This window comes from Tubulanus polymorphus, chromosome 2 (genome assembly GCF_964204645.1).
Source record: "Tubulanus polymorphus chromosome 2, tnTubPoly1.2, whole genome shotgun sequence".
NCBI classification, from domain to species: Eukaryota; Metazoa; Nemertea; class Palaeonemertea; order Tubulaniformes; family Tubulanidae; genus Tubulanus; species Tubulanus polymorphus.
Window position 1 is genome coordinate 26,168,637 of NC_134026.1, and position 10,963 is coordinate 26,179,599.

The 10,963-nt window shown below is 34.1% G+C and overlaps 3 protein-coding genes across 6 annotated transcripts; 2 read left to right on the forward strand and 1 right to left on the reverse strand.

The window, feature by feature from the left end:
- Window positions 1-2: 2 nt before the first annotated feature.
- On the reverse strand, window positions 3-6,112 carry LOC141899987 (RILP-like protein 1). 4 transcript variants are annotated; one of them, XM_074786664.1, is made up of 8 exons: window positions 5,757-6,112; window positions 5,269-5,404; window positions 5,072-5,187; window positions 4,795-4,983; window positions 4,529-4,549; window positions 3,668-3,855; window positions 3,453-3,569; window positions 3-2,601 (listed from the first exon to the last, which is right to left on the reverse strand). In XM_074786664.1, the coding sequence occupies exons 1-8, from the start codon at window positions 6,069-6,071 to the stop codon at window positions 2,568-2,570; spliced, it is 1,116 nt and encodes a 371-aa protein (XP_074642765.1). In that variant the 5' UTR covers window positions 6,072-6,112; the 3' UTR covers window positions 3-2,567. The 4 variants fall into 4 exon arrangements, with proteins under 4 accessions (XP_074642765.1, XP_074642764.1, XP_074642762.1 ...); XM_074786663.1 differs by having other exon boundaries at window positions 3,453-3,567; window positions 3,639-3,855; XM_074786661.1 differs by having other exon boundaries at window positions 5,072-5,404.
- Window positions 6,113-6,266: 154 nt separating this feature from the next.
- LOC141899954 (nucleolar complex protein 4 homolog) lies at window positions 6,267-9,221 on the forward strand. Its single transcript, XM_074786595.1, has 14 exons — window positions 6,267-6,410; window positions 6,551-6,677; window positions 6,774-6,877; window positions 6,975-7,079; window positions 7,155-7,295; window positions 7,396-7,501; window positions 7,593-7,678; window positions 7,757-7,868; window positions 7,952-8,012; window positions 8,100-8,210; window positions 8,291-8,451; window positions 8,529-8,611; window positions 8,704-8,817; window positions 8,916-9,221. The coding sequence occupies exons 1-14, from the start codon at window positions 6,267-6,269 to the stop codon at window positions 9,030-9,032; spliced, it is 1,572 nt and encodes a 523-aa protein (XP_074642696.1). The 3' UTR covers window positions 9,033-9,221.
- Window positions 9,222-9,447: 226 nt separating this feature from the next.
- LOC141900054 (uncharacterized) lies at window positions 9,448-10,330 on the forward strand. The gene is made up of 2 exons (XM_074786764.1): window positions 9,448-9,504; window positions 9,667-10,330. The coding sequence occupies exon 2, from the start codon at window positions 9,675-9,677 to the stop codon at window positions 10,281-10,283; it is 609 nt and encodes a 202-aa protein (XP_074642865.1). The 5' UTR covers window positions 9,448-9,504; window positions 9,667-9,674; the 3' UTR covers window positions 10,284-10,330.
- The last annotated feature ends 633 nt before the right edge of the window (window positions 10,331-10,963 follow it).

Here is a 10,963-nt window from a genome sequence, read left to right on the forward strand (position 1 = left end):
CGGAAATAGCTTTTATTGTTATCGTTGTCATCTATACAAGAAGTATTTCAGTCACAATGGTGTAGTAAATTCCTGAGGACAGGGAATAGTATCTCCACATCCTTTGTGCTGCCATTCATTAGACAAATCCTCTGATTACGATATTGAATTGACTACGTACAATAATCACCGTTTACAGTAAATGTATCGTTACTCAAACTATTTATTTCATAATTCCATCCAGAAATTATTTTCCAACGAGTTTGTAAAGGTGCAACATCACCGATACTTGAATAATTGATAAACTCAACCAATGATTTATGTACAATTTATGACGGTCCGACTCCTGCATTCAAATGTTATAAACTATTCAAATATATGTAAACATATATATTTATACATATTGTCTAATCTTTTTTTATCGAATTCATTACGAATATCTATATGAGAACATGACAGTCGATTTCAAAACTTTAACAATACAACATAAATACAATCAAGGCAGCACAATACACTACCATATCTCTGAAGTAAGAGAAAATAATTAGTCCAAAATATTCTCTAAATCACGAGAACAATAAACATTTAAACTGAACCTCAAAATCCAAACAATACATGTGTTGTTATGATGTTACGTGTTATGATCTTCCTTAAGTACGCAATAAATAGAGGATTGTTACCAGTAACAGCATTTCAGATTCATAAGTTATATAGTTTCTGCGAAGCTATAAATACACTCATTAAAACTGTATAGTTTATATATGATAGTATCAAGTTAAAACATTCAAAATTGTATTTTTTCAATCGTAATAATTTATTGCTATTGCATTTCGCACATACATATGTCTATCAAACCAACGGATCTGTTCTCCACCAATAAAATCAAAAATGTAAAACAGTATCCCGGCAATGTTCATACAATTTTGAAGAGAATTATAATGTCAATTAACTAAACTTTAGTCATTTTCATCCAGATTATTATGCTATGAACAATTAGGGTTCAAATCCCAAAATGAGAAGAAAGTGTCAAAACTTTATACTATATCTTTGGTATCAAGACATAATAGACCTGGAATGGAAAATTATGTGCATATAATTGCAACTTGAACACTCTATCTATTGCCATAGACTCAATGCTTGCATCCAAAGATGATCAATTCATCACAGTTTACTTGCCATAAGGCATAACGTGTAAGTGAAATTGAAATGTATTCAAGAAAAGGAAATCAATCATAATTTCAATGTATGAGACAGGATTTTTTGTTGAGAATTTAAAACTTTGAAAATCCACGAGTCAAAAATATAATTGCGAGAATGCAAATGTTGCATTAATAACATTTCTTTTTGTACTATTTTGTGGTACTCTGATCACTAATAACGAAATACCATAAAGGCCACCAGAATTAAAGGCACCAAATGCCGGAACAGATTTCTGTAAAGTGCGAGTTTTACATGGAATTTGTCTTTACGAAATCTATGCAACTTCATAAGATCTGTACAATATCATATACACAGATATGTAGAGATGATATCAATAAATCTATGTTTAAAATGTTTTACTACTGTGTTATGAAATATCATTGGTCCACTACGAAACCGTGCATACATCACAAGAGATCTAGCACCATTGTGATATATGCCAAATAATCCATAACGGATCGGTAAAATTTGTGTAAAGATCGCTTTTAAAACCGGTCCATTCTGACACCTATACATTAAGTAGTCGAGTTAATTTGAAATGCATATTATTTACACTACATGTAAGCTGTACCTGAACAAAAATAATTCAATTTATAAGTTAAAAGACATAATTGTTAAAGGTAAATCAGATAACACTGATGAATTGACGGAAAACATATTTCAAAATTATCAAAACTGACTATTCATGTATCAATCTGCTTCTAAAAAGTGAATGTGATTATTTGAAGAAAAAGAAATATTATTTCATCTCTGTGCTTGAAATACTCAAATGAAGCCAATAAATAATCATACAATATTTGTTATATAACATCTTACAAACAAATTACAAAATAATCAAATATACAATTGTACAATATCCAATATGTAACTCATGTGCACCATCAGGCACTCAGATTAATTTAGCACATTATGTTCATAACTTCACCAGTTTTATCAAAAATACATGAAAATCTACAATAGAATGATTTATACATGTATAGTACTGGAATGCCACGGAGAAACTACTGAGAAATTCATAAGCTAAACATACAAACATATCAATGGTACATTCTATGACAAAATGCGCTTTTATTATCTGTGGTTTTTTAGTATGTCATAGAAAACAATCAGTCATGATTTTTTCAAATTTGCTCATTTCGATTATTGCACTCGCTTCTGTCAGGCAAATAATGTTTAAGAAATCTAATCACAGGTTACGTTTCAATGTAAATAAATGCAGTAAGCAGAATTTAATTTCTTATTATAAGCGGGGCGTAACTGGAGGGCAAATCTTCATAGAATACTGACTGCTGATGTCTTTTACCACGGTCTCAAATTACAAGATCTGCTGGTGGAATATTTGTTGCCGCACGATGAGTTTGTGGACTTGAATTATAACTACGTGATCCTCAACGCGATGATGAATTACGTAGAAATTTGAAGCTGAAATAAATAAGCAGATCATATATAATTGTAAATATCTGTACGTGTTTGTTCAAGTATCTATACCCAGTACAATGACCCCCTGCCACAAATATTCATTACATATATAAACACCTTAAGCAAAATAATTCAATTCATACATTGGTATTTAAAAACCAAAGGAGCTTAATCCAAGCCATTTGATAAATGCCAAAATTTTGCTGTAAACTTCTTAAATATCATAAGTAAACATGCATTAAGTAATTACATGTAACATCAAAACCAAAACACTAACGAAAATTGTTTAGATATCTTATGACTTACATGTATGGGTATTAGTTCTACATAAGCTTCTAGAGAGAAGTATGTAACTAAGTAGTATGTATCAATAAGATTATATCCAATACTTCATCGAGATTTAAAATAGATTTGTACACATTTATGCAAGGAGAATAAACAACACATAATTCAACGACCACGAATCACCTACTTTTAATCATCAAAAGCTAACTTTTCCAGAAGCCCAGTGAAGCTGGCAAAACAAACACAACATATCAAGCTAACATTAATGCCATTTAACATACTCGATATGTCCAAGATCTACTTGAATCACAATATTAGTATGAAAAAGGAGGTATGGTAATTGAAATTAAGTAACTAACCCATCATTATAAGTGATTGTGATAGATGGCGAATGCAGCAAAGCACATACATTGCACATGTGTCCTAACCTTAATACTTTGTCTTACAAAAATGGAATGGCATTTATGACAAAGCCAAAGAAGAATACCCTCAACCATACCATAACCCATGCTTTCATCAGTCAAGGGATACAGTATTTATGATCTTCAAAAGAATATCTGGGTACTTACAATTTCCTAATACCGGATTCTTTTTCATCAGGATTCAACTTTTCATAAGGTTCTTTATTAATTGGACCCTGCACCGGGAGCTCTTCATTTGAACCGTAATCAGATGCGAAAACTTCTCTACAGTGAAGAAAGGAATATCTTGAATTTACATCAAGGCCTTACAGTTGAGTAAACCTCATGATAAACGAAAGATTTCCTTTAAAATTATGGCGTACTTAGGTCGATAAAGTTCTAATTCTTCTTCAAGTTCAATGAGTTTTGATTTAAGTTCATTCCGTTCTAGTAACACCTCTCTTAATTCACTTAAAGTGAATCGTGGTCGGTTTGGATCTTTCATGTCAATTAAGATTTTCCCTTCTGCGCTGAGCCTTTCCTCCAGTTTCTCCAGTTCTGCGGCTGGCATCTACGAATATAGAAGCATATCATGCAAATATGCATCCAGATTGAATTACAGTCACTCCAGTTTAATTTCATTAGTGAATTACAGTCACTCCAGTTTAATTTCATTAGTAACTCTGACATTTCTTCAAATCTTACACTCCAATCAAGTTCGCTCACAGTCATTATATAGCCACTGAATAATCAGATCAAAGGAAAATCAATACAACATAACATCAGCATAATTTCTAGACTACGTGGGATGTATCTATATTCATTGCAGACGAGGGGGAATTTGAAATATCTTTACATTTCTGATTACTCCAAATCAAATCATAAAATATATGAAACCATAACAGTATGAACAGTAGATATTTGAAAACCAAAATCACAAAAGTTGTACATTCATATACAGGGGCAATTGTATGTTGATCATATTGATTCTTGAAATGGAATGTTGTTAATCCATGTATACCAGGTATAAGAAGCCATTCAATCTAATTGAAGCAGATAATTAGCCTTTATTCACATAGCATTGATTCACAATATTGAATGGACCAATGCCAAAGGTCTGTATATAAACATACACATAACACTGTTACATTTAATCAATGCAGTGATTTAAACCCTTCGATGACATTATTTCACATATGGTATATTGTATTAGACTACATAAAAATTGCAGGATAAAGACTTACCGCAGGCCAAGTTCCAGAAGTCTTTAATAAAAGATGAATAATATTCTAAGCATAATTACAGGACAAGACTAAGCAAGGAACTACTTATCAGCCCAATGTATAAAAAAATGAGGAAAATACGAAAAAGCACAGCATATCATCTATCATCTTTTTTTTAAATCGTAAAAAGCATACTGGTAATAAGTTTTAAAATGTTGTTCCCAAGCTATTTGTGCAACCAGAACCCAAAACATAACCGACTGTACAAATAAAATTCTAATTCTTACTGGAGATTTAACAACACCATCTTCGCCAAGCTTTCCTTTGATCTTTACGAGTTCATGGTCTTTTTCTTGAACTTGTGATTGAAGGTCAGCCTTTTCTTCAATGAGGTGTTTGGCCTGTCTAGACGTAACGCTATATTTTCGCCTCATTTCTGAGTTTAACTTTGTTAATCTATCAGCTTGAGACTGGATCTATTCAAAATTCAAAAGCCAACGAAATCTTAATTTAAAAGATCTAATTACAATCTGAAAGCCCAGTATAAAATGAAGAAAAACTCACTGCTTCACAATCAACATTTTTCTGAGAAAGATCTCGTTTCAGGCTTCGGATTTCATCTCTCTGTTTGTCAATGGTTTCTTTTAATTTGCCCAAGACAACAATTTGTTCTGCTTGTGCTGTAACAAAAAGGACATTTACAACTGCTAGTAATGAGGACTTTCTTGAATTAGTATAAGTTTGATAAAAGCCACTCCTACATTCTGTGTGAGCAGCTTGTTTATCTTTTTCAGAAAGTGCACTCATTAATTTTCGGTTTTCTTCTTGTAGCTTTGACACCATTTTGAGTAAATCTTTTGCCTCCGTGCGCCATACTTCTTCAATTTGCTCCAATTCCTTTAAGATATAAACATTCAAGAATCATTGACCACTGAATGAATTTACTTTCAGTTGTTCCCACAAATCACAATTCTGGTTTGGATCTTCAATTTAATTCTTACAGGCACTTTAGGCCTATAGGAGTGTGCAGATAGAATTAAGGCCAAGCCCAAGGGTGTAACTGTACATAAACTTTACCCAATCGCAGCAGGCAATTTTAAATTCGAAGTAATATGTTATTCCATTAAAAACTTTCGGCATTACTTAAGACTGAAGCTTAAAACGTTAGGAATGAAATGAAGAAAAAAAGTGTTAAGAAAACTTTAGCAAGACTCTGACTGAGGCCTACAAATGTATTGGGTTAAACTACCTTCTCATAGCGGGTTCTTTCCCCAGCTCTTTCAGTTTTTTCTACTTGTAATTTTTCGACAGCTATTCTCAAGTCATTCACTTCTATATTTTCCCGTTCACTGTTCTGAGCTAATGCCTCGAGATGTTCGAGAATTCTAATCACTTTCGGCATCAAATTCGAAATCGCATCAACTCCGTAGTTTTCGATCAAGTTCTCGAATTCTTTACCAATTGATGAAGCATAATCGTAAACATCAACTACAGTCACATTATCGAGAGGAGATGATGGATCCATTTTAGGACGATATCTGCGATAAAATTGGTAAGATGTCATTCTCAAAAAGCAAGCATCGATTTATTTATGTTTCTACCATTTTGGAATTATCACATGACATGTCGCGAGACCAGAATTTACAAGCACCGAAAAACCACGTGCCACAGTAAATAGCTTCAATTCAATATGATTTTATTGAAAGTAAGTCAATAACTATTAGCTATAAAGCGGAATCGGATCGGAACTCGAATCAAGATGGCGGCCTCCACGAAAAAGCATGCGAAGAAAATTAGATTGAAAAATAATAAAGAAATCGACGCCATCAAAGAAAATGCTTCGCTGTTTTTAGCAAATAGAAAAAACAGCAATCGATTAATTGATATTCTATCGGCATTAGAGGTATTTAAACATAAGCGATCAAGCAACGGTTTCGTCTTTACAACTTGTCAAAAGTTGAACCTTGTCGACTTGACTACGTACTTGGGGGGCTTGCCCTTTTTCGGGCTTGGCTACGAATTCATGTTATGGATTGATTTCAGTCAGATGAATATGAAGTTGTTGTAACTGCTATAAAGTCAATACACAGAGTATTTTCCAATCTGATAAGAACTGGGCAAATCTTAAAGAAAGCATCAGAAAATGATATCGATGAGAAAGAGAGAGAAGGTATGAACGCTAATTGAATTGAATCATGAATGTTGATGTGCTGTTTACATACACTGCTCAAAAGTTGATTTGATAACCAAAGTTTGTCATTTTTAGGTCTACCAAAAGATGATCAATATAGATTGTGGTTACATGATAACTACACTGACATGTGTAAAAAACTATTGGAATTATTGCATCATGATGATCGCAATATTCAGGTTAGATCTAAATGCAAAAAGAAAAAAGAATTCCCAGGCGATATTCTCAATTTTTACTCTGATGTTAATAATCTATGAATGCTTATTTATATTGCAGGAATTATCTTTGTGCACACTCTTGAAGTTTGTAGCCATTGATGGTCAGCATCCAACTAGAACTGTGACAAAGAAACAGCTTTCTTTTCCATCTCTACTCTATCAGGTATGTAAGTAGACTTTGCAATATGTTATTAGTTTCATGCAAGTTGAAAAATTTATGATGGTTTTTATGTTTTAGTCATTACTCAATGAATTACTATGTTCTGAGGATTCAATGGTAGCTCTTATAGAACGCATGCAGGAATACATGGAATATGATGATGTTCGATTTTATACCTTGAAACATTCATTGAGAAATATGAGAGACAAAATAGAAAAGGTCTGTATTATGTATTACATTTATTATCATTCTAAAATCAATAAGACCGATTGAAAGTCATTTGACAATCCTATAATACCAGTAATTTTCTGTCTTTAAGGATCTTACGGAACAATATCTGAGAAACCTGTTTACATTATTGGAAAATATCTCGTTACCAACAGAAGAAACTGAAGTGTTGTCTAAATGTCTTGCAAAACCACCAGGTAAACATCATAATGGTTTGATTTATACGCTGCACATTCTGTCAGTTGCGTTGCTCTGCGAGTTAAATTTTGAAAATCTGAACTATTACAGGTCCAGAAACGAATGCTAAGATATTATTAATGTCAGAGCAAAAGAGGCTTTTTACACTTTTGTGGTTAGAATTTCTGAAACAACAGGTTAGTTAGTTTAGATTATAGAACTTTCAATTTATTATGTATGGTATTCATATTCATTTATTTTCGTTTCATCTTTAGCTTTCTGTGAATATATATAAGAAAGTTCTTGTTATTCTTCACGATAAAGTCATGCCTTATGTCTCAAATCCTTTGTTGCTCAGCGATTTTCTCACAATTTCATATAATATAGGTAAGTGGACATTGAAAAAAAAAATCAAATCCTTTATCATAGTGAGCACCTTGGTTTGATGGTCTACTTGTTTCAACTTGCAGGAGGCGCAGTTAGTTTGCTAGCTTTGAATGGTCTTTTTGTCCTAATACAGAAATACAATTTGTAAGTTCTTTATCAAAATTCTCAATGAATACGTATATTTTTCTTGAAATGAGGTCACTACTAAAAAGATAATTTCTTTTTATTCAGAAATTATCCTGATTTCTATCCTAAGTTGTATAGTTTGCTGGATCCATCCGTATTCCATGTGAAATATCAAGCTAGATTTTTCTATCTTACTGATCTTTTCCTTACTTCAACGTAAGTATAATTTTATCATCTTGTGTTTTCGGGATACTTCAACTGAATGTTGATTTTGTTTTGAACATCTCTGTTTACAGGCATTTACCTGCATATTTGGTGGCTGCGTTTATCAAGAAATTATCCCGTTTAGCTTTGACGGCACCTGCATCATCTCTATCGTTCTTGATACCATTAGTATATAATCTGATCATTCGTCACCCAACTTGTCATTGTTTGATTCATCGCACAGATTTCGAAAGTAAGTGCATATCAGAAAGAATCCTCTCAATTGTACTTTTGAAGTGTGCATCACAAGTGTTTGTTCGTTGTATTTAGGTATAGCTGGTGATCCTTATGTTTTTGAAGAAAAAGATCCTGCTAAGTGTAATGCATTGGATAGCTCTTTATGGGAAATAAAGGTACACATTTATAGTAGGCCTATTTGAATGAAATCCAAAATCTACTGTGTAAATCCTAATCTTATTCCTAGGTTCAAATGTTTCTTTTTAAGACTATGCAGAATCACTATCACCCAGCCATTGTAAACGAAGCTATGAAACTGGATAACAAACTTCCCTCACATGAAATGGATATCTCTGAAAAATTAGAAACAACAGCAGCCATAGTAAGATCTTCTTCTCGATTGATCAAGACTAACTGAAAACCCTTGGAAGATTTAGTCATACTGTATAAATATAATGTATGTTATACTTCATTTTGTAGTTATTTGACAGAAGTTTCAAGAAAAGGTTCAAAGAGGCTCCAGTCACATTTCAACCTCCTAAAGGCTTGTTTAATACACCTGATGATATAATGCAAAATAATTGGTTGTTAGAGTGATAATAGATTATCGAATGAAGTATGATTTTGTGTTGTCTTTTTCCTGACTTAGGATTTACGATAATAAATAAGCCTTTCTTTACGCTGGATTACCACCACGTGGTAGATTGCATCGAATAATCTTTTGAGTATAACATTTACTTTAAGACTAATAACACATTTAAAACACGTGTGCGGTTTTAGAAGGGACACTACTTGGGAACCTAGATCAAATCCTCGGGACGAAAATGGAGAATGTTTTTGGTTTGAATTTAATAAACAGAACAGATGTGCAGTTTTTCATTTACCATAAGTTCAGTTAATCGCTTTTTAACGATCAAATCTGAGTAATAAAGTGGTCGCGGATTATATTAATGATAGATTTGCGTGAAAGGTTTTCATATAAATATAACGATCCGGTTTGAGTAACGTGGACCAGAGTCTTGCCGTCTAAGAAACCTACGAATCTTGTCTAAGAAAGGAAACTGTAAAGGTAAGTGTCGGCACAATAGTTAGTCATGGACGCCCACATGGAAGATTCCATGATCGCTGCTAATTATTGCCTACAGATTTCCAGTCGTAAATGACACCATCGAGTCTATAAAAGCAGCTGCAAAATTGGATAACAAGTATCCACATTTTCTAATTCAACTAGGCGTCAAAATGAAGATCATATTTTGGTTATCACTCCTGATAACCGTACTTTCTTGCGTATCATTCACTTTCGCCGAAGTTCCATCTGACATCACCACAGAAATGGTGAATGAATACTGCGAGGGGCCATATGTGAAAGGTGCTACACGTAACTGGTGGCGATGGCACCATCATAGACGTCGACACAGATTCAGAGCCCAGGGACCGCCACAAACTTGGATCGATGAGCAGATAGAAAATTGCAAAGACGCAGCAACGAGTGACGAAAAGATTCAGAGTCGAATCCGTTTATTTGCACTGAACGGTGCCCTTAATGATTTAGTAGCGAAAGCCTGGGATGCTGACCGTGAAAGTTTGACTGCTGAATTTGACGCCGTTATTAATATTTTCAAGGCGTACGTTGGAAGTGAAATAGCCACGCCTCCAGCTGATCTATCAACCTGTAGACCAATGGATAAAGAACCGAAGAATAAAGATTCACTCATCAAAAGATTCCTGAAAATTGCAAAAGCTGTAAAAGCTGGTCGCAATACCAACAATTTCCACCAAACATTGGGTGACGTATTATTGAAACTTCTTCCTCATGATCGGACCGAAGATTGCCCGTTGCCGGCATAAATCTAACACTCCGAACTCTTTATCAGCGTGTGCATTATTTTCACTAAATAAAGATGAATAATCAAGAAAGCCGTATAGTGTCTAATCGTCTGTTTCTGTATCGATAGCAGCGCAAGAAAGTCCTTATTATAGGCACATGGCACGGAGGGGGGGGGGCGGAGAGCGCAAGCCGACACGTAGTTAGTTACCTAATCGTTGGTGGTAAGCTTTTTATAATCGGATGGGCTTATACCAACTGTGGTTTGTGAAAATATCCGATTGTGAAACTAAACCACAGACAGGTTACTGACTATCCGACACGCTACACCTGATCGACGGTAGATTCCTGGATTTTCATTTTCGTGATTTGTTGCATTGTAGGGTCCAATTAAATCCACTAGTTTATTCCATATTTTGGCACGAGTACCAGATGCCAGATTGTGTTCCTTTACGAAAATAGCGTTCTACGATTTCCTTGAAAATTAAAATCATTTCAGATATCTTTTGGCTGGTGAAAATGAAAATATTGTCAGTGCTGCTGCTACTGTTAATGTTGACGTATGTAATTGCCGTGGTACCCAGCGATATAACCCCGGAGTTGGTGACAAAATTCTGTTCAGGTCCGTATGTTCGATGGCGCATACGGAAAAAAGTGAAACTGCCGGAGAGTGTTAGAGCAACTTGTGTAAAACCCGAGGAGT

Coding starts and splice junctions, on each gene's coding strand:
- LOC141899954 (XM_074786595.1), top strand. CDS start 6,267: ATGGCGGCCTCCACGAAAAAGCATGCGAAGAAAATTAGATTGAAAAAT. Junction 6,411..6,550: donor ATATTCTATCGGCATTAGAG/GTATTTAAACAT, acceptor GATTGATTTCAG/TCAGATGAATATGAAGTTGT. Junction 8,612..8,703: donor GCTCTTTATGGGAAATAAAG/GTACACATTTAT, acceptor TTTCTTTTTAAG/ACTATGCAGAATCACTATCA.
- LOC141899987 (XM_074786661.1), bottom strand. CDS start 6,071: ATGACATCTTACCAATTTTATCGCAGATATCGTCCTAAAATGGATCCA. Junction 4,550..4,794: donor ATGGTGTTGTTAAATCTCCA/GTAAGAATTAGA, acceptor CTTTTATTAAAG/ACTTCTGGAACTTGGCCTGC. Junction 3,856..4,528: donor CTTCTGGAACTTGGCCTGCG/GTAAGTCTTTAT, acceptor CTATATTCGTAG/ATGCCAGCCGCAGAACTGGA.
- LOC141900054 (XM_074786764.1), top strand. CDS start 9,675: ATGAAGATCATATTTTGGTTATCACTCCTGATAACCGTACTTTCTTGC.